Consider the following 23,041-nt stretch of genomic DNA (forward strand, 5'->3'; position numbering starts at 1 on the left):
TTGAACTTTTTTGGCTGATGGTCACATGGGTCTTCCCAGTTTGTTAGGGGTTATGAATCTCAGAAACTATAAAGACTCAGTCCCTGGAAGTGCAGGGGTGGGATTCAAACACCCCGCATCTCTTTAATCTCTGAATAAGGTGAGAAATTGATGAGGGAAGAAGCAATGCTAGACCTCAAGAGAAAATGCCAGAAACAATTGTCCAAAGATGGGTCAGGCTACTCACAGACATGGAAAACAAACTTATGGTTACTAAAGGAGAAAGAGGGGGTGGGGAAGGGAAAAATTAGGAGTTTGGGATTAACACACTACTATATATAAAATAGATAAGTAACAAGGTACCACTGTATATCGCAGGGAACTATATTCAATATCTTGTAATTGTAATTGAAAAAAAATATATAACTGAATTAATGTACTGTACAACAGAAACTACCACAACATTGTAAATCAACTGTATTTTATTTTATTTTTTTTTTAAAAAAAGGAGTTCCTGCTGTGGTGCAGTGGATTAAGGATCTGGCATTGTCTCTGGGGTGATGCTGGTTTGATTCCCAGCTTGGGAACTTCCATATGCTGCGAGTACAGCCAAAAAAGGGAAAGTTAAAAAAAAAAAAAAAGATAGGTCGGACTAGCTCAGACCATGCAGAACTCATCTTCTGGAGCAGCAATGCCCTGGAGAACTTCCTGTGAAGATGGAGATGGTCCTCATCTGTATTGGTCAATACAGTAGCCACCAGCACATGTGAGCCCTTGAAATGTGGCTGGTGGGACTGAGGAATACATTTTTAAAAAAATGAATACACTTCATTGTCTAGAGCAGTTTTAGGTTCATAGCAAAACTAAGCAGAAAGTAGAAAGAGTTCTCCTACACCACCTGTTCCCACACCTGCACAGCCTTCCTTCCCAACGACATCCCATAGGGTGGTGGTACATTTGTCACAATTGGTGCACCTACACGGAATAAATGATTATCACCCAGAGTTCGTACTTTACATTAGGGTTTGCTCTTGGTGTTGTACCTTCTATGGAGGAAAACATTTTAAATTTTATTTAATTAATTTAAATTTTTTAAACTTACATAGCCATATGTGGCAAGTGGCCACTGTGTTGGGCGGTGCAGCTCTAGACTCTGGTGAAAGAGGCCCCAGGATAGTTGATCATTGCCTGTCGGACTTCAAGGTCTCTTCAAGGAGATACAGCGCAAAGCCTCTGGCCAAGACAAGAATTACCAGACCCTATTCATCACCCCACCCTTCTCTTTGTAATGCCCCTTCCCCCACCTTGAACAACCTGGCCTACTCCTTCCTACCCCCTACCATGAAAGGTATGTGGACACTCCTCACCCTGCCCCTCTAGGGGCTTTATGTGCCACTAACCTATCAGCAGGTCAGCAGGTATACTGTAAGACCCCTTCTTTCTCCCTGGGTTATAAAGACAGACCACAACACTGTGTATTTCTGCCAAACACCCAGAATCTTCTGGAGAATCCATAAACAACAGGACTCTCAACTCAGTCTGGGTGATGGTTGTTTCCACTCAGCCTGTGACAGCCTGGAGAAATGGTCCCACCTGGCACCTGTGCTGAGAAAATGGCAGCAGGGATGAGGCCTGGAGGGCAGGGGTGGTTCAGACTCAATCATGACCATTATCAACGTAAACCACCACATAATAAGAACACACAGTGCTACTATGCACCAGGCATTATTTATTCTAGGCACCATCACCCATTTATCTCTGCCTATATCATCAATCTGTGCCCTCATCTCCATTTCAGAAACAGGGATGTAGAGGAAGAGAGGGTAAGGAACTTGGCCAAGGTCAGCTGCCTTTATGTGAACCCACGCTCAAGCTCTGCTCAAGCTCTCAAACTCTTCTTTCTCTTTGGGGTCGGCTCTCCCTGACCATTAGGAAGTTGTCCCGCTGCACTTGCATTGTCTGTTATCTCAATAAAGCCTTCTTTCTCTTCACCTGCCCTGCTGGAAATTCCTTCTCCAACCCACTTGCACAGACCACAACCCTGTCTGGGGGAGAGGTAATCCCAGGCCACTCTGCTGCAGGCCAGGTGGAACTCTCACCACACCTTATCTCTTTCTGCTTGTGATGGTCCTCAGCCCTCTCTGTCACTGCATGCACCCTCAACCTTCAAGTGTCACTCCTTTGGACTACTCTGTAGCACTCATCACTATTTATAGTCATCTGTTTCCTCATGTGATTATTTGATGTCTGTTTCTTTCCTCTAGACCAGTGGTTCTCACAATGTGGGGCTTGGGACCAGCAGCATCTCCTGGGGATTTGTTAGGAATGCAAATATCCTAGGCCCTATCCAGATCTGTAAATCAGAATCGGAAGCCAGTCTGTTTAATGAACCACCTGGGCAGCTCCAGGGTGAGACCAGCTCTGCCTGGCCCAGCAATGGAGCCCCTGTGCTGAGGCCAGAGGTGCTTAGTGAGCATTTGACAGTGAATAGCTGTTGAATGAATTACAAAGCACACTGTGCTCATCTGAAAGGCATGAGGTACACCAAGTTGCTGAAGATACTGGAGCAAGTAGCTTGTGAGACTCCAGAATGGAGGGGAATAAGAAGCTGTGCCCCCACCATCCCAAGATCATACAGCCTTCCAGCTTGCCCACCTGAGAAAAGGTGCCCACCCAGATTTACTGTGCCACCATCACAGGAGAGACCAGGTAAGGGGAAGCTGACTTGTGCTAAAGAAACCTTGTGACACAATGGCTAGCTACCCAGCGGAACATTCTTTCCTCATTCTTTTAGTGGAAACCAGCCACAGATGAGTGGATGTCTGCAGCAAAGAAAGGCTAAACATGTCTAAGCAAATAAATCCTCTCCATTGGTGTTCTCCAGCAAACTCAGGTGCTTGCCCTGTGCAGGGCATAGTGTGAGGCATAGAGGTGCAACAAGAGCCAACATATATTACCATTCTCTCTTTTCAAAAGAGGGGACTGGGGATGCAGGGAGACTACTTAAATGACTTCCAAGGTCACACAACTACGAAGTGGCAGCTGGGAAATAATCCTAGGCGTCCAGGGTGCTGCTGCAGCACAGAGAGGTTAAAATACTGCAATCTAGTTTAGCCGAAGCCCTAAGGGGGCAGACCCATATTGTAACATACGCAGATACCTTCCCCCAGCTATCCTAGGAACGAGGCGCCTCGTTGGACAGTGCGAGGGTCCCGACCCTCTGCCGAATGGGCGACTACCAGGGCTTCGCCAGGCGCATGGCAGTGGGAAATACCTAGAAGAGAGCGCAATCGGCAAAGAACTGGAGAGGGGAGAGACTGTGGCTAACTAGCCAAGAATCCAGGAGAAAGGGGGTGAAGGAGCACAGAGAGTACTCCTCAGGGGTCCCCTGGCCCGCGGGCCTCCCAGGCCCCGCCCCCTCCAGCTGGGGCAAAGCGCGCGGCCCCACCCTCCATCCCCACCCCTTCACTGCTCGACTGAGCGTGCACCGCCCTCCTTTGGCCCCGCCCTCCCCGGCCCGGCTGCGCGCGCACCGCCCCTCGCACCAGAGCGCATGCGCGGCCCCGCCCCGTTTCCCCCGGCGCTCGGAACCCGAGTCCGCGGGAAGATGGCGGCCCCGCTCATCCCTCTCTCCCAGCAGGTACGGACCGGGCGGGCTGGCGGGGGTGAGGCGCGGCTGTGCGGGGCGCGAGGCAGACACCGCGGAGAAGCCGAAGCGCGTAGAGGCCCAGCTGGGCGGCGGCGGCGGCTCGGGCTTTGTAGGGGCCTCGGCAGAGGGCGGGCGAGTGGGCGGGCGGTCCTGAAGGTGACAGGCTGGTCCCGCCTGCGGCCTCTCGCACCCGAGCGACCCTCTACGGGCGGCGACCCGGCTGATGGAGCCGCAGCGCTTGTCTGTTCCGCCTGGGGCCTGGCCTCCTCCGCAGCGTCCAGGCCAGGTGATGCACGGTAGCATTGGGCTGCCTCCCGGGGAGGTGGGCTAGGGGAGCGAACGTTTCTGCGGGTGCGGAGGCCCCGCGGGTCTTTGTCTCCTGCCCGGTCCCAGCGTCCGGGTGGCCAATGTCTTCTCCGCGGTGGAGTTCTGAGCCCCGCCAGAGCCAGGACCCGCTAGCAGTGCGATCCCAGACTCATCTCTTTTTCCCTTTGGGAGCTGCTTCCTCCACCTTTGCGCTGCGAAAGCTGGGAGTGGGGTGGGGTTGGGGGGTCGCAAGTCTCTGGGCATCTTGCAGTGCCCTCAGATCAGCCTCACACTCTTACTAAGGGGCAGTATCAGTGGCGAGACACAGACGTGCAAAAAAAGAGCCATGCGCAGGCAGCCCTGCCTTCTGGGAGGGACGTTCATTCATTTATCCACCCGTCAGATGTGTCTCTGGCCAGGTGCTGGGAGCGCAGCAGTAATCCAGACCAACAAGGTCGCTGCTCTCATGGAGGTGACACTTTCGTGGGAACTGGAGGCTACCTATATCCTGCCTTTATTTGCTGAATATCTTGTGTAGTACCGAACACCGTATTACATGCTCTTTGCTAGAATTATCTAGCACAGCATTTAGATTAAGAATGGGAACACAGGCTCACAATTATCTTGTGTTTAGATCTTGGCTCCAGGGCTTATTCCTCTAAGTGTCCTTGGACAGAGCTCTTAACCGCTCCATGCCTCAGCCACCTCATTTGGAAAATGGGAAAAAAAAAAAAAAAAAATATATATATATATATATATATATATATATAAATATATCGGGATCACTTGAAGATTAAGCATGTAAAGTGCTTAGAACAGTGCCTGGCACATCGGAAGCACTCAGTGATCCTCTAATTATAATCATTATTTCATTCCCTGGCAGATTTGGACATTTGGGAATAGAGATTACAGCAGTGAGAATGCCAAATCCCAGGAGAGCCCTTGCAGGTTGATGTGATGCCTCAGCTGATGGGAAGAGACTGACTTGCTTACTTGCTAAATATTGCCAAAACTAGCAAATTTGTAACACTGTTACTAAATTAAAAGCTAAAGACCGATAGTTATTAATTAACAAGTTCTTGTAACATATGAAAGCACTCTCTAAACTGTTCAGTACCCCCCAGAGGTTGGGTATTAACAGCCAATTGGTGCAGTTGGGGGGGGGATGCGAAATTCACTTAGGCTCATTTAATGAGGAAATGCTACTGTTTTTTAAAACTTACCACGTTTTGACTCTTGTTTTAATTTGAAGTTTGATGACAATTGCTAACGTTGAGTGCTTTAGGGTTTATTAAATGAGTTCTAACATGTTCACCCTTATCCACACAGCAAAGAGAGGGGGTTCTTATTTTACTGATGAAGGATTAGCTTTAGAGGAAGGCAGTGATTTGGTACTGTGAGGTAAGGTATGAAAACCTGAATCAGATCATGTGATTGACCGCTTAGAACCTTTTAAAATAAAATCCCAGTCCCTCCCCAGGAATCCCTGCTGGTCAGGCGGCTGCCAGCCTCTCCTGCCTTTTGCCCCCACGCTGTGGCCATAGTTGTGGCTTTTCTAGTCCTTCCGCCCATGGTCTAAGCTCTTTCTGTCCTTGTGATGTCCTGTGGGTCGTGCTTTCTTCCTGAAGCACTCTTCCCTGTTTCTTCCCTTGGTGCTGCCAGTGCCTGGCTCTCTGCAGGAGGCGGAGCAAATGTCACTCTTCCCAGAGACCTTTGCTGGTTACCTGTCAAAAGTAGCCCCTCTCCCCTCAGCAGTATGTCTCCCCCACACCACCATGAGCACCAGTCATGGTCTACAGGTGTCTGTGCCCCTGTTAGACCAGGCACAGGCCTCTTACTCAGCATCCCTGACTCTGTGCTCAGTACCCCGGGGGTGTCAGGTAAACCCATGAAGCAGGGACCAGTGAGTTGCACCACCCAGCACCATGGCAGGTGGCTTTTCTTCTCTACCTGTGGCCTGGGGTCTGGGCCCTGGCAATGGGAGCGAAGTCAAAGGAGGAGTTGTAAGAGTTGGTCTCTGACAAGTTGAAGTCGCTGACTGGTATACTTTTTCCTGTTCCTTTTCCTCTGTGTTTGTTGAATCATAGCCTGGCCAGATTTTCTTCCTTGAGTAGTTATGTCAACATTTACCTGTTAAGAGAAGTGCTCCACCATATGTTCCTGTTCATCCTGGGGTGAGGCAGAGACCCACCAAGCTGAGGGCCTCCCCTGAATTCTCAGATAGTTCCAGGGAGAGCATGACTGTAATTCCGGGACAATTTCTGATTGGGGGCAGTGGGGAGCCCGCTGGAGTAGAATACCGTGATCTGGTTGGATTGAGGTGTAGGGCATACTTGGAACACGGATGGCCAGCTGAAAGTGAGTAAAGCAGGTAGCCAGTAGGTTTGTGGAGGGTGGGCTGTTTTTCCTCAGCCCCCAGAACAGTCAGCATCTTTCATGGTCTGCTTCCTACTCTCTGCCACATATGTGACGTTCTCTCCCTGTATAGTCTCCTCTGGCCCTGAATATAAATCTTTTTGATTTGGGAGTAGCTGGTTCTTCCTTTAGAAGTGGTTTTTCCCCTCCGTCAACATCTCATTGATTTATGTTTCTCTCAGCCCCCCTTCAACCTCTCCTCTTTTTTTTTTTTTTGGGTTGCACCCATGGCATGCAGAAGTTTCTGGGCCAGGGATGGAACCCACACCACAGCAGTGACAAGGCCGGATCCCCTAACCCACTGAGCCACCATGCCTACCTCTCTTTAATTGCAGCCCACCCTGGAAATGCACCTGTATCCCTTACTCCCTTTGTACTGTGTGCTTTTGTAGGTTACTGGCAACCTTGATGTCCTTAACCCCAGTGACCTGTTCTTGGGGCTGGTCCTCCTGGAGTTCTGCAACACTTGTCTGTCACTGTAGTCTACCCTTAGCCTTCACTGTCTTTCTTCTCCTAAATTTCAGCCTCTCCCGCTTGCATCCTTTCTTTCTGTGCATTTCCTGCCTCTGGTGCAGAGCACTCTAACACCCTCTGCCCTTGCCCCCTGCATGCCTGGAACCTCATGCTCTGACCTTCTGCTGCATCCTACCTGCCCCAGAGGCTGCTCTCTCTGAGGCCTCTTAGGTGGTCTTCCCTTAGTCCTACCTGAATGGGTCTCTTGTACCTTCATGGGTCTCTATTGTGACACCCCCAGACCCAGGGAGCACATGGTAATGGGAGAAAAGCGTTGGGCTCAGTGACAAATTAGAGTCTGCCTGGTGCCCAAGGAGTTCCATCTTCCTTCCTCCCTTCTTAGTCATATGCTTCTTTTTAGTGGGTGTCCCTTTTCAAAAGTGAGAGGCTTTTATTCCCATTTTGCAAACAGGAAACAGACCCAGAGAGATTAAGTAACTTGCTGAAGTCTCTAGTTGGTGGGTGCAGAGCTGGGGTTGAACCCACTTCTGTCTGCCCACAGTGCCTTGCTCTTTTCACTCTTCTAGGTGGCCCGCTGGGCACCCCGCCCACAGCAGCTCCCGGCAAATGTGTCTGGAATGAAGGCTCAGTGCTTGAGACACTTGTTTATCCTTTTTGTCCCTTGTTTTTTCCTCCAAAATAATTGCTAGTTTCTCTATCGTACTAGACTGCTAATGTGATATAAATTGGTGGGTAGAGAGCCAGGTTTAGAGTAAATTTGAGTACCCTGTAAGATCCAGAGTTCCCTGGCTCTGTCTGTCATCTTGACCTGCATCAGCCCGGTTTTTGTTGACTACAAGCCTCCCAGGCAAGCAAGAACATCTAAATTTTGCTTCTTCTGCCCCAGTTTTGAGCTTTAAAACAACTTTCCCTGCCTGGTTCTTAATCCTGATCAACTGATTGGAGAAGCCAGTGACTGTGTTTGATCAGATGTACTGGCTGTAGTGTCTACTTGCTGATGCCTCAGGCTTTGTGGACAGACATGGCCACTGCCACACAGGTGAGAGGGACTTCATTAGCCTCACTCCAGGGGAGCGCTCTCTGGTCCCCTCCCCCACGATCTGCCCTGAGCAGCCAGCACTCACTTGGAAAGGCTACTTGGTTTCTTCCTTGAAATGGCCCTCCAAGCCCCATTATCACTTGAGGGCACTTCAGGGTGCCTGTTTTTCAATGTTAGGGTCCCCAGATATTCTTTCAGGGTCTCAGTTGTGCAGTACTTTCTGCATCTCAGTTTCCCTAGCTGCAAATTGGGAGTAATACTCTACTTGTTTTACCTGTCTCATAACAGGAGGTGTAAGGGTTCCTCAGAGTGACAGATGTGTACTCAGAGTGCCTTCATTTGTGTATCACACTCTTCATTCAAAAGTATTTATTGGACATCTTCTCTTGTCTAGTTCTTTCTGGATGGTGGGATGTACCAGTGCACCTGAAGACTGCCCTGGGATCTTAGGTTCTAAGAAGGGGGCCTAGATGTACAGAAATGAGCAAACACATAGTGCAGTGATGCTGTCTGCGCTGTGAGAAGTGTAAAGCAGAGAATGGCACAATTGGAGGTCTGGGAAGGCCTTGCCCCGCTGCAAGGACTAAATAGGAAAGGCGTTGTGGACCACTCTGTTTACTCCCAGTCATATCCATTTATCACTGGTCAGTCTTATCTTTGCTTTACAAAGGGGTAAACTGAGGCCTAAAGACCTTACGTCACTTGCCAAAGGTTGCATGCAACAAGCTCATGCTGACCCTGGTCCCAGGCTTTGCACTGCACTGTAGTTTCCTGTCTTGGATAGAATAGTGTGAGGTCTCATTTGTTTTTTCCACAGTGGTCATGCTACTTCATCATTAGGAACTATGGAGTCTGGTGAAGAGATCACTTGTTTCCATTTTTATTTTATTGTTTTAATTTTATCTTATTGGAAGGAAGAGGGGGAGATGGAGAGACCTCTTCCTCACCTTTATGAGGGATCAGCAGATTTTCCTGCTAGAGCAGGTGCTCAGTGCTTCCAGAGGCTGAGGGTGGAATGAGTGGGCCATGTCCAGCCCACAGGGAGGGTGGACTCTCTCAGGCCAGAGGGGCTCAGGCCTCGGGTGGTCCAAGCTTTAGGAGAGTGGGTGACTTGCTTCCACGTGGGTGTGTTGGAGACGGCTGCTTGGAGGAGAAGGGGCATTTGGACTGGGCTGTGGGGCTCCTCGGAAGGGAGGAGTCATGGCCTTTCAGACAGAGGCAGAGCAGAATGAGCCGAAGCTGAGAAACTGGAGCTGCAGCTCAGAGAGCCAAATGTGAGGCTGGGGCTGGGACTTTGGGGTACATGTCTTGCTTTTAATTAGGGTGACTTAGGGTTGAGGGGAAGAAGGTGGCTTAGTAAAATGGGACACAGGAGTCTGTGCCTGGCTTACAAATTGCCCTGAGACAAAGGGAACTGACAGGCTCTCTGCTTGCCCAGAGAGTGGCTGACGCAGACGTGGGGGAGGAAAGGAGATCTGCCCGCTTTGCAGCCCAAAGGCTGCTCCTGCGCAGAGTGTTTTGCCTCCCATGGCAGTCCCAGTTCTTAATGCCATGAGCTGTTGGGGAGAAGTAGAGGTTATAGATGACCACAAACAGCTGTCTCCTTAGATTTCTGCCTGGTTCTTCCTGCCGGGTGGGATTGTTGCAGTCTTGATAGCAGAATCTGTTTACCGACTGTGTTCTAGACTGGCTGATGCAGAGTCAGTTCTCCTCCTCTTGTACACATTGGCTGAGAACAGGTGAAGGTGGTGCCTGGCCATCACTGTCTGTGGACTGTGGACTGCCAGGCCTCTGCCTCATCCAGCATGTAGCACCTCTGTATCCTGTACCTCCCAGATCTGTTGCTCTGCCCTGCAGCTCCTAGGCCCTTCTTTCTGTTGCTTGCACATTGTCTCTTGCCTCAGGGCCTTTGCACATGCTATTTTGGCCTCTCTGAAGTGTTCTTTCCCCCTTCATCTGTGGTTAATCCCTATTCCTCTTTATTTAATTAAATTAATTAATTTATTTTGGGGGCCTCATTCATGGCATATAGAGGTTCTCAGGCTAGGGGTCGAATCGAAGTTGCAGCCACTGGCCTACACCACAGCCACAGCAACTTGGGACCTGAGCCATGTCTGTGACCTACACCACAGCTCACGGCAATGCTGGATCCTTAACCCACTGAGCGAGGCCAGGGATTGAACCCTCGTCCTCATGGATCCTAGTCACGTTCGTTAACTGCTGAGCCACAAAGGGAACTCCCCCTACTCCTCTTTATATTTAAGCTTGCACTTCACTTCTCTACCAAATTGGCCCAGCTTTTCTGTTACTGCCACTGGGGATAACCTGTAATTTTCCACATACCAGCTTATAATTTTCTACTGGTGGGAATATTGATTGATGGTCTTTCCTGACTGTGTCCACAAAGGCAGGGGCTATGCCTGTTTTAATTTTGTACCCTAGGTGCTAGTAATCATCTATTGAACTAAAGGCTGACTGGTAGGGCAGGTTCACTTTATGGGAGGTGTTTAGGAGTAATGGCAGATTCTTGAGGAGTGAAGTTTAGATGGTCTGACTGCTTATACAGGGTGTGCCCAGAGCTGGGTACTAGCTCAGAGTCATTTGCCGTGATATGGGCCTGAAGTGATAAAGAGCAACCTGGCTTGAGGTTGTTTCTAGAAGAGCAGAAGGGCTGGTGATCAAAGGAATATGTGGATTGGCTAGTCGGACAGGGGCTCTCTGAGTCTAGGTGGGAAGCAGGCGAAAGAATTGGTGTGGTGTGCACAGTCTCACAGACAAGCTTTCCTGGGAGCCGGGTGGGTGGGTGGTACCAGTGGTAGCTGTGTGTCAGTTGAGACCAGACTTATCACCTTCACAGCAGGCACTCCAGGCTGGGCCAGACATTGAGGGGCAACCCATGTGTCTGGGATACCACCAGGTTCCATTTACTGAGCACCTACTGTGTGCTGACTGAGGCCTAAGATGAGTAAACTGAGCACCCACCCTTCTATTGGCTCAACTGGAGCTGGGCTCCCAGGCGCATGGCTGATCAGGACACCTGTGACAGACATCCTCATGGAGGTCAGGTGGCAGCTCGCAGAGGTGGAGCAAAATGCCTCCACTGGGAGAGAGGGAGGAGGGGACCTGCAACCTCCCTTTTTTCTTTTCCCTCCTCTGGTCCTGTAGGACTGGAAGAAGCAGAGGTGTGCAGCCATCCGGGCTGGCTGCCCTCCAGCGCCGCTGCACCCTACTCTATAGATTGCCCCTCCCACCCCCCAACCCAGTCAGAGCCCCCTTTCCTGGACTCTGATCACCTGGGCTTTCCTGGAGTGGGGCTGGAGAGAGATTTGGGGCACAGGTCTTGCCTAGAAGTGAGGGAGTATGGTTAGACACTCACTTTGTGCCCATTCACCATTGACTCCCCATTAGGGAGATGTCATTGTCATCATCCTTGTGCTTATTTATGAACAAGGAAACTGAGAAGCGGGAGAGGTAAAAAAATGACTGGTTTCAGGTCTCCCAGGGAGGTGGGGGTGCCTGGATTGGCCCCAGCTTTTAGAACTCTGAGGTTTCTGTGGATGCCACGCTCTAGTCTCCTAGAGGGCAGGCGTGCCTCTGTCCCTGCTGTGTCCCCAGCTCTGAAGCAGGCAGGTGATAGTCAGCTGTTGATTGATAGCTGCACGCTCTGAATAGCAGCCAGTAGTGCAGTCTCTCTCTAGCTAACCCTTGATTATACTCGATTGGTGGGAATATTTCGTATTTTGTGTCCTGGGTGAAGAAGCAGGCACCCATTCTGCTGGTGATGAAAGTCAGGGCACCCCACCCCCACCCCAGTCCCTGGGCCAGCATCATGACGGCCAGGTCCCCACCCCTCCTCAGGGCTCCCGATGTTTCTTCACTTCTGCTAGAAGAGGATATGGGAAGGGTGCTCTGATTTACTAGTGACAGTAACAAGCATGCCTGTTGATCCATAGAAAATTGGCTTTTCTTAATCCATATAGGATGGCTTTTCAGTTTTACACTCTCAGTGGAAAAGAAAACTGTCTTCTTTCAGACTTTTTTTTTTTTTTTTTTTTTTTTTTTTTTTTGCTTATGACTACCCGCACGGCATGTGGACATTCCCAGACCAGGGATTGAATCTGAGCCACAGCTGCAGTGGTGGATTCTTTAACCCACTGCACTGGGCCGAGGATCTAACCTGCACTTCTGCAGCAATCCAAGCTGCTGCAGTTGGATTCTCAGCCCACTGTTCCACGGCGGGAACTCCCAAGTTGTTTTTAAAGAGTGAAAACTAAACAGGAAAAAAGCTTGATGATGAGGCCTCTCACTTGGAGACTTAAACTGAAACTCTGAAGTTTTGGGATGGACTAGCCCTCTAAATCCCCCCACACCCTGCAAACAGCGCGATAGACGTGTGTGTGTGTGTGTGTGTGTGTGTGTGTGTGTGTGTGGTGTGGTGTGGTGTGTGTGTGGGGGTGTTGCAGATGTTTCTCTTTGCTTGTTCTCTTTGATAATGATTAGAACATCTTCTGTGCCCACAGCACATTGCTCTGTCCATTTTGAACACTACCTCCATGGAGAAGAAGGCTCCTGAGGGGATGAGCCGAGTGGGTCAGGCGAGCCTATAGGTCACCGTGGTGCTCATACACTGTGCCATGGAATCAGTGTTTTCTTTCAGACCAAGTTCTTAGTGTTGGCATTTTTTATTTTTTGTTGCCTTTTGCCACCAGAATTTTTTTTTCCCCCCACACTTGCAGTATGTGGCAGTTCCTGGGCCAGGGATCAAACCAGCACCACAGCAGTGATCAGAGCTGCTACATTGATAGTGTTGGATCCTTAACCCACTTTGCTAGAAAGGAACTCCTAGAAGATATTCTTTTTTTTTTGATCATCCATCAGGGAAACAAGTTTTATTTATACTTTGCACAGTTATAAAAAATGTAGTTTTGAAAAAAGTTTAAGATTATACAAAGTTTATAAATAATCCTTCAAACATACATAGTAGACAGTCACATAAACACGCAATAACTTTTAACTACATCAGCTGTAAATCACAGTTTCTTTATAATACATGGCCTTGGTCATAGGTACACTTATCTCCAGGCGTAAAGGTTGGGTTTCATTATTTTAGTGTCCCATTTCCAATCTTCATAAATTTTCAGGTGGAACCACATTCAAGCTGGTGATGGAAAACTTAGTATAAACTTATTATACCAGAACCACTATTCCAGTAGTTCCCAAACTTTAGCATGCATCGGGATCACCTTGAGGGCTTGTTAAACCAGATTGCTGGTCTGCAAATCTAGTATTTGATTCAGTAGGTCTGGGTGAGGATCAAGAATATAATTCTTATAAGTTCACAAGTCATACTGCTGCTCAAAGGACTAAGAACCTCTCCTAATACTGTACTAATGAGGTGATACCAAACCATTACACTACTTCAGAAGTTAAAGTGCTTGCACATAAAGAGTAAGGGCATGAACTTGTAATCTTAATAAGCAGTGTCTAGTCTTAGACGTCAGTTTTTCATGTTGTAGCTGTTACCTAATCCCACTTCTTGGTGGCTTGCATCATTTTTTGGTTATAAAGGAAGAAAGTTAATTATGAACTAATATTTGTTTGGATTTGAATATTGTATCCTAGTCTCTGATTTGCATAAAAAATATATTTTGAGGGAGTTCCTGTCATAGCTTAGTGGGAACGAATCTGACTAGTATCCATGAGGATGTGTGTTTGATCCCTGGCCTTGCTCAATCTGACGTTTCTGTGAGCTGTGGTATAGGTTGTAGATGCGACTTGTATCCCATGTGGCTGTGGCTGGCAGCTGTAGCTCCGATTTGACTCCTAGCCTGGGAACTTCCATGTGCTACGGAGGGTGGCCCTAAAAAGCAAATACATCCATCCATCCATATATATATATATATGGCTTCTATGGCCTAAATAATGTTATTGTCTCCTTAAAATATCTTGAAAAATAGTGTTGCACCTGCTGTGGAAAGACTGAATAGCATCCAGGAGCCTTAAAGGCACAGAATAGGAAGTGCTGAGTATTGAAAGAAGAAAAAATCCTGAAATATTATCCCTCCCACAGAAAGGCCGCATAAATGGTATTGGCCAAATGCACTCTTTTCTGGGATTGTGCATTTCTTTTTTTTTGTCTCTTTTTAGGGCCGTACCCATGGATGGAAGTTCCCAGGCTAGGAGTCGAATGGGAGCTGTGGCCACAGCCACAACAATGCCAGATCCGAGCGTCATCTGTGACTTACACCACAACTCACGGTGGCAATGCCAGATCCTTAACCCACTGAGCGAGGCTAGGGATCGAACCTACATCCTCATGGTTACTAGTCACATTCGTTTCCTCTGAGCCATGATGGGAACTCCCTGGGATTGTGTGTTTCTGACAAGCATCTAGGTGATGCTGATTTGGTGGTCTTCAGAACTATATTTTGTGTAGCAAAGCCTTAGAATGTTGGGGTTTTTTTTTGTTTATTTTTTGTCTTTTTAGGGCCGCACCCGCGACATATGGAGGTTCCTAGGCTAGGGGTCGAATCAGAGCTGTAGCCATCAGCCTACACCTCAGCCACAGCAACACCAGATCCGAGCTGTGTCTGTGACCTACACCACAGCTCATGGCAACACCAGATCCTTGACCCACTGAGCAAGGCCAGGGATTGAACCCGCAACCTCATGGTTTCTAGTCAGATCCGTTAACCACCGAGCCACAACAGGAACTCCCTGAATGTTGGTTTTTAATGTTAGAAAATATTATTTAGTTCACAACCCTGTAAATGGGTTTTTATAGGTATGTACTTATAACAACTGTTTGTGAAATTTTATGTTTTAAACAATCACTGAGACTAAGAGAACTGTCTGTCCTGGTGTTGGGAGCAGCTTAGCCAACGAGTTGAGAGAGAAGACGTGCAATACGTACTACATTGTGTTCAGTGTTGGGTGAAATATTTTATTGTTTGGTAATAAGATTATTTGGCATGGCCAGCTGTAAGGATGATGATTTGATGCCTGCAACACACAGCTTTGCCTGACTTCTCTCCCTTCTCCTCATGGTTCTTTGTAGATAAAGCCTGTCCCTGTTTCAGTAACAATAGCAACGGCCTTAATAATAGATACAATAATGGCTTCCCTTTGTAGAGTATGCTTTACCTGCATATTCTCATTTGATACTTACAGGAGCTCTCAGGGCAGGCACTGTATTATCTCCATTTTATAGATGGGTCAGCTGAGGCCCCGAGAGGCCACGTGGCTTGTCTTCACTATGCCACTGAGTGGTGGAGCTGTGTCTGCCGAAATGCTGACTGCTCTCCACCCATCTCAGTCCCTCCCTCCTGAGGCTCCATCAAAATCCCACCCACTCCATGAACAAACTTTTACCAAGGATTTGGAACCAGCATTGCACAAGATGGAATAAATGTGAAACCGCCACCTCTCAAGAAATGAAGTGAAGGGAGGGGCCCCAGTCGTTACAGTAAGCTTAACATAAATTGGACTTTGAGTTCTTTAGTGGCCTAGTGGTTAAGGATTTGGCATGTCACTACTGTGGTGCATGTTTGATCCCAGGCTCAGAACTTCTGTGTGATGACCCCGCCCCCCCCCCCAAGAAGACTTTAAGAAGTGTCCCTTTTGTAAATTCAGGGCTATGGGAATGTGGGACAGAGGGATTCATTTCAGTTGGAAATTTGGGAGGCTTCTTACAGCAGGGGGGTTGGCGCTGGTGCTGGAAGGTAATTAGCTTTTAGCAGGCAGGATCTACCCTCCACCCCCCCACCCCCATCCCCCTCCATGGGGAATAATTTATGCCCCATGACTAGAGTGAAAGGTGCTCTGTGTGGTTAGTAGAGCAACCTCCCAGACCCAGAAGGAAGTTGGAGCTTGATGGCTGTGTGTGTATATCTGTGAGCGAGCGCGTGTGGGGAATTTGAGGGGAAGTTGACCTGGCAGGGCCAGGAGATGCCTGTAGGCACACAGAGAACATGGCTGAGTGGAACTTCAAACCCTTTCTGTAGCCACCGAGGGTCTTTTCGAGCAGGGGACGTGACCATGTGCTAGGTGGGATGGAGAGGGAGGCAAGTAAGCGTGGGTTGCCAGCTGAGAGGCTGGGCCTGGGGCCTGGGCAGAGGTGTGTGCAGAGCGAGGAGGGGGTCAGAAGGCCTCCCTTGCTGCTCTGCCCGCCTGCTCCCTCCCTCCCTCTCTGACAGCACAAAGCTCCATTTCTGTGCCTCTCCTGTCGGTGGGTTTGTTCTTTTGCCTTTGTGTGTTTCTTCCTTGACCAGACTGTGATGCTCTGCCCCATGGTGGTGGGCACTGTCTTTTTGCTCGCTATGGCATGTGGGAGCCTGGCTTAGTGCCTGGTGCCTAGAGGGCCCTGAGGCTTTATAGGACAGTGGGGCTGGGAGGCTGATGATGCCACTATAAAGGGGAGGGGGAGGAGGCACAGAGAACTGCCAACCTGCCCTGCTCTGGGGGGGACCCTGGGCCAGAGGTCAGAGAATGGTAGGGATGTTGGAACCCTGGGGTGGCCGATGTAGAAAAGGAATTGTGGGAAGGTTGAGGGTATGCCTGGGGAAGGTTGGGAGCACTATGCAAAGTGGGCTGTGGATGCCCAGTTCTGGTGGGGTTACTTACTGCTAAGACTTGGCCCCTGTGAGTCCCCTGGGGCAGTCTCAGCCAGGGTGGCCACTGTCTCCATTCCCTCTCAGACGTGTCATTTTGCCCTCTATCCTGTCTTTTCCTCATAGCACTTGGTAGTGTGCTGTGCACGTTATCACAACTAACGACATTCTCCTCCGGACCAGGAGCTCTGAGAAGCTAGGATGGAATCCCTTTATTCATTGCCACACCCCCCACTGAGGATAGCGCCTGGGACCAGGCAGACACTCTGTAGATACTGCTCAAATGACAGTGAGATTTCCACCTCAATGGCCTATAGGGACATCCCAGAGAAACGTGTTTAGAGGTGAATGGCCCTTCTCCCTCCCATGCCATGAATGGCTGCCTTTCTTAGGCCTTATTTTCCTGGAGGACAGTGGCAGTCTCTCCCTGATCACTTCCTTCCCTCCATCCTGTTACCCTCTCTGAGGAGCCGAGTGCATATTCAGTTTATTTCTCATGAACGTGTCTTACTCAGGTTGCATTCTGGCCTCTCAGCAAGGGGTGCACAGACCTGTCATCTCACTGTGCCCATCCTTCCCACCTGACTGAAATGGTGCTGAACAACCCCATGCTCCTGCTGTCTCCTGCTCCAGAGCCCGCCTTGCCGATCCCTTGCTCTGGAGGCCCTGGCTGTGCTCCCACTGTCATATCCCGAGGCACCTGCACTGTAGTCCTGACTTGCTTTCCCTGCCTCTCCCCCTTCTCAAGCCTCAGGGCACTGTCCTGTATGCTTCTGTGTCCTCTGTCTCCTCATAGTGCGAACTCAACACGTAAATGTTTAAAAAGTGAATGAGTGAACTCCCACGTCCAAGAGCAGAGAGCTGGCAAATGCAAGGGTGTATCACTCTTCCAGAGAAGGGTAGGAGGAGCTTGGTAGCTTGAAGTGCAGCCAGGGTGGGGTTGGCATTTCTGGGGATAGGAATTGGTGGAAGGAGAATGATGAGTGAGAGAATAGGACTTGACAGAGCCAGCATTGCACCAGTGCTCACCCTTTGTCAATCTCCAGTGGTGGGGGCACCCATTTTCCCTTTTCCAAATGAGGAAACCAAGGCACAGAGCAGCTGCTCAGCCTCCCCAGGGTTGCACACCATTCCAGTGATAGGGTAGGACTTGAGTCTACATCTGTCTGGTGGAGTTATTGACCTCTGTGCTCCTGCCTCCCTTGGTGATGGGATGGCATGGCTGAGAGGTATGGGTGGAGGTGGTAGGTTTTTCCTGACCCTTGAGGCCCAGCGTAGGTCCTGCATCCTGCAGAGGGCAGTGTGTTGGAGCAGAAGGCTGCCTCCAGTGACCCTTGTTTCTTCCTTACTTCTGTTTCTGGGCAATGGGTCAGAGAGCACTGGTCTTCTGAGAGCATGGAAGCTTTTGCTCCTTGATTCTGTGTTCCTCCAAATGGCTTCTCACCCTGAACTTTCCCTGCCTGGCTTGTTCACCTTGGTGCTTCACTGTGTGTCTAAACTTCCAGGTGTGGTTCTCTTGCTCGTTGGTTCTCCATGTAGGGGGGCCTGCAGACCTAACTCCCCCATGTCATGTCCCCACCGTAGGCCCGGAGTTCTGCATGGGTTGGATAGAGGCACCACATCTGTGCCAAGTGGCGGGCACATGTCTTCAGCTGGTGCTTTGTCACAGTGGTCATTTGGGTCCCCAGGGAGAATCCTATCTCTTCCTTCAGATCCTTCTCTCCTTTGGCATCTCCCTTTCGCTTCTCTGCCCTATTGAGAAAAGAAGTGTGTTCTAATGTAGAACACTGGAGAACTCAGAAAGCAGGGATAAAGCACTGTACGTGTGTGATGGCCGTCCCACTATGTGTAGATCCATGTGGATGTGATGGCTTTTTTGCCTTCCAGCCAGGTCATAACTGCATGCTGGTTGGGCCCTCCCTTTTCACTTGAGCAAATATCTGGCCATTATATCCACTCATAAACGTTCTGCCTGCTTTTTGTTTGTTTGTTTGTTTTTTGTTTTTGTTTTAATATTGCTTTGTGGTATTCTATCCCATGGAGACACAGGAATTCATTATTGACTTATCCAGTTCTTAACTATTTTCTGTCCTTGACTGTCACCTGCAGTCCTTGCCCTTCCGTCTTCCTGCATATCTGATCATTCCTGATTCCCAGGAAAGACCTTAGAGCAGTGGGAGGCCCTATGTGTGTTAAAAAAATGCTGATCTTTATTGTTTGACTTGAACGCGAACCTGCCAGTGATAAAGCTACTCTTCCTTTATCACACTTAAACCTGAAGAATCTTGTGCCTTGCCAGAGCAGAAACACATCAAACGTTGGTCTTTAATTATGTAAAAGTTTTAAGCACACTAAAAGTAGAGGAAAGTGTTTAATCAATTCCCATGTACTCTCCCCCCGTTTACAGCAGGTGCCAATGTTTTACAAATGTCTTTATTTATGTTTTTTTTCATCTTAGAAATTATATTTCAGTATGTACTTCTGATAGTTGAAACTTTTTTTTGCATAACCACAATGCCATACCACAACTTAAACAATGAATAATTCCTTAGTATTAGCTGATACTCAGTCCATACTCAAATTTCCTTATCTAAAAATATCAAGGAAATTGTTTGGCTGTGAGATCTCCTAAGTCTCTTTTTAAAAAATATTTTCACTACTTCCTGTTATGGCTCAGTAGTATCCAAACCCAGCTAGTATCCATGAGGATGCGGGGTTGATCCCTGGCCTCACTCAGTGGGTTAAGGATCCTGCGTTGCCGTGAGCTGTGGGGTAGGTCGAAGATGAAACTTGGATCCCACGTTGCTATGGCTGTGGTGTAGGCCAGCAGCTGCAGCTCTGATTTGACTCCTAGCCTGGGAACTTCCATATGCTGTAGGTGCGGCCCTAAAAATAAAAAAAATTTAAAAAATGTATATATTCATATATACATCTATTCATTTGGAGATAATTGTAGGTTCATAAGCAGTTGTAACAAAAGAAAAAAAAAATACAGAGATCCTGTGTGTTCTTTATCCAGTTTCCTCCAATGGTAACATTTTGCAAATCTGTAGGACACCATTCTAACCAAAACATTGACATTGCTCTGGTCAGAAGCAGAACAGTTCCATCCCCACAGGAATCTTGGTGGTTGCCCTTTTGCATCTACACCCACTTCCCTTCCACCCCATTCCTTCCATAACTGCTGGCAGCCACTGATCTGTTCATTTCTATAATTTTGACATTTTAATAATATACAGTGGAATCATAGAGTAGGTAATCTTTTTAGTCACTGTAATCCTCTGGAGAGTCCCCCAGGTTGTTGTGTGTATCTGCAATTGATTCCTTTTCATTACCAAGTAGTATTCCATGGTGTTGTGGGACCATGGTTCATTGAAACAGTTGTCTACAGAAGGAGATCTGGCTTATTTCAGTTTTGGGCAATTATGAATAAAGCTGCACTGAACATTTGAGTACAGGATGTTCTGTGAACTTACGTCTTCCTTTCTCTGGATGAATGAATGTCCAGGACAGTTGCTGGGTTCTGTGATGGTTGCATGCTTAGTGTTTTTGTTTTTTAAAGGAACTGCTAAGCTGTTTTCCAGAGTTTTACCTTTTTACATTCCCGCTAGCAAAGTACCAGTGATCCAGTTTCTCTGTGTGCTCACTAGTGTTGCTCTTTGTTTTTTCAGCCATTCTGATGGGTCATGTGGTGGCCTTTCACTGTGGTTTTTCAAGATTTTTTTTTTTTTTTTTGGTCTTTTTTTTTTAGGGCTGCACTTGCGGCATATGGAAATTCCCAGGCTAGGGGTGGAATTGGAGCTGTAGTTGCTGGCCTATGCCATAGCCACAGCAATGCCAGATCCGAGCCCTGTCTGTGACCTATACCACAGCTTGTGCCAATGCCAGATTCTTAACCCTCTGAATGAGGCCAGGGATTGAACCTGAATCCTCAGTGGATACTCAGTGGATACATCGTGCTGAGCCACTATGGGAATTTCCTCAAGATAATCTTTTAAAAATTCAAATGTATGGGGAGTTCCCATCATGGTGCAGCAGAAACGAATCCACCTAAGAACCATGAGGTTGTGGGTTTGATCCCTGGCCTCGATTAGTGGATTAAGGATCTGATGTTGCTGTGGCTGTGGTATTGGCCCTCAGCTGCAGCTCCCATTTGAGAGCTGTAGATAACCTTTGGAATCTAGCCTGGAAATTTCCATATGCCTCAGCCCTAAAAAGAAGAAATGAAAGAAAAAAAGAAATACAATGTTTTATTAGTTTTGGGTGAACAGCAAAATATATATAAATTATCAGATTCTTTTCTGTTATAGGTTATTACGACACACTGAATATAGTTCCCTGTCACTATGTTTTTTTTTTTCATTTTTAAAAGTTTTATTGATGTATAATTGATTTACATGCAGTATTGTGATAATCCTGTCACTATGGTTTTTCATTTACATTTCCTAGGTAATGATATGCTACACATATTTTCATGTGCTTATTTTCCATCTGTATGTTCTCTTTGGCAAAATGTCCTTTCATGCCTTTTGCTCATGTTCTCATTGCATTATTCGCTTTTTTTGCTGTTGAGTTTTAAGAGTTCTTTACATATTCCAGATACTAGTCCTTTGTTGGGTATATGATTTGCAAACACAGTTGACCCTTGAACAACACAGGTTTGAACTGTGCAGGTCCACTTATGTGTGGCTTTTTTTCAGTCAGTGTGTACTACAGAACTACTTGATCTGAGGCTGGTTGACTCCATGGATGTGGAACTGCACAGAGGGACTGTATGTAAGGCTGACTGTAATCTGAGTGTAAGTTAATTACATTCAGATTTTTGACTGGGCAGAGCATAGGCACTCCTAACCCCCATGTTGTTCAAGATCGCCTGTATTTCTTCCCAGTCTGTAGCTTGTCTTTGCATCCTCCTCCCCCCCCCTCCGCCGCTGTACAACATGGGGATCGAGTTATTCTTACATGTATACATTTTTTCCCCCACCCTTTGTTGCGTTGCAATACGTCTTTGCATCCTTTTATCAGGGTCTTTCATAGGTAAAACATTTTTCATTTTGACGAGGTCCAATGTATCGATTTTTTTTTCTTTTTATGAATTAGGCTTTTGGTGGCAAGTCTGAAGTCTTTTCCCAGCCCCCAATCCTGAGTATTTTCTCGTATGTTCTTTCCTAAAATTTTTAGTCTTCATTTAAGTCCATGCTCCACTTGGAGTTAGTTTTGTAGAAGGTGTGAGAGTCATGTCCAGGCTCATTCTCTCTGGATGGCCACTTGTTCCAGCATCATTTGTCAGAAAGGCCTCTTTCCTCCTGAATGGCTTTTGTATCTTTGTCACAAGTCCATTGGGCATGTCCATGTGGGTCTGTTTCTGGGCTTGTTGTTCTGTTCTGTGGTTCTGTGTGTCTGTCCTGTAGTGCCACACAGTCTAGATCACTGTAGTTTTATAGCAAGCCTTGGAATCAGGTAGACTGATTCCTCCCACATTATTCTTTTTCAAAATTGTTTTAGCTATTTTAGTCCTTTTGCCTTTCCTACATAAAATTTTAGAGTAATCTTATCTGTATCAACAAAGAATCTTGCTGGAGTTCAGTGGGAATTGCATTAAACCTGCATATCAGGGCATACCCATTTATCACATGTTGTTGCATTGGCTTCCAGGAGGACAATCGGTTTAATTTCCCACCGGCCGGGCCCAAGATATGTTTCCACCTTTGCCAGCCCTGCATGGCACCTCTCTTTGACTTTGCCAACCCATTAGCAAGGACTGGCATTTCATTCTGTTTAGCAGTACTAACTTGACCATTTCCCCTAACTTTGCTATATCTATCTCTTCTTTCAGAATTACCTTTTCTTATCCTTTGCTCAATTTTTAATTGGGATGTCTTTTCCCTCAGACTTTATGAAAGCCCTTTCTCATGTCTCAGTTCTCTTGGCAGTGCTTACCTTAGCTTTGGCTTAGACTGCCTGTCAGTTTCAGGGAGCTTCAGGATGCCTCAGTGTTTGCTGATGCCCTTGGAGTGCTGCTGAGCGAGTCTGGCCTGCCTCGAGGGCTGTGAACACTGCCAAAGTAATGGTTGTGCAAGCCATTGAGGGGAACAAATTCTAAAGTGGAAGATGAAATATAAGGACTATCAAGTGAGCACTTCTCTAGCCCTGCCCTTGCATCCGTATCTGGTTTTCCAAGTAGGAACTCAGACGGCAGTGTCTTTTGTTGTTACATGACTAACTTCCTGCAAAACTTGGCAACAGCTTTGAAAAACCAGCCATTAAGGGGGTCTCTGTTTTCCTGGTGAAATGACAGGCTGCACTGGCTTTCAGGTCAGTTCATATGCTTAAGTTAAATCTTGCGCTTTGACCTCATCTGTTGAATAAAATGCACCAAGATGTAATCACATGTTTGCATTTTCTCAGGGGAGCGTGCACAGGAGGCTGTGCAGTGGCCCCAAGCCTGACTCTGTCATGCCTGGGCTGTTTTTGCAAGGTTCAAAGCAGGTTCAAAAACCCACATGGCCTGGTTCTCCTCTGAGTCCATTGCTCATTGGCTCTGTGACTCTGGGCAAGATAACCTCAGTC

The 23,041-nt window shown here is 47.8% G+C and overlaps 2 protein-coding genes across 18 annotated transcripts in view; both read left to right on the top strand.

Moving 5' to 3' along the window:
* Positions 1-526, top strand: part of CALR3 (calreticulin 3) — a 30,754-nt gene extending 30,228 nt beyond the window's left edge. Inside the window, exon 10 of the mRNA XM_021083585.1 lies at positions 488-526. The gene's annotated coding sequence lies outside the window, so the exon portion shown is untranslated. The remainder of the gene's footprint in view (positions 1-487) is intronic.
* The window catches only part of EPS15L1 (epidermal growth factor receptor pathway substrate 15 like 1), a 104,077-nt gene continuing 84,552 nt past the window's right edge, over positions 3,517-23,041 (top strand). For 15 of the 17 annotated variants that reach the window (XR_002341604.1, XM_013994629.2, XM_021083592.1 and 12 more), the window contains exon 1: positions 3,518-3,619. Coding sequence is in view for 15 of the 17 variants with exons in the window: in XM_013994629.2 (XP_013850083.2) it covers positions 3,533-3,619 (87 nt within the window). In the remaining 2 variants the exon portion in view is untranslated. Of the gene's footprint in view, positions 3,620-23,041 lie in introns of all 17 variants that reach the window. The other 2 variants (XM_003123481.5, XM_021083593.1) reach the window with 2 other exon arrangements.

The sequence above is a fragment of the Sus scrofa genome, chromosome 2 (genome assembly GCF_000003025.6).
Source record: "Sus scrofa isolate TJ Tabasco breed Duroc chromosome 2, Sscrofa11.1, whole genome shotgun sequence".
NCBI classification, from domain to species: domain Eukaryota; kingdom Metazoa; phylum Chordata; class Mammalia; order Artiodactyla; family Suidae; genus Sus; species Sus scrofa.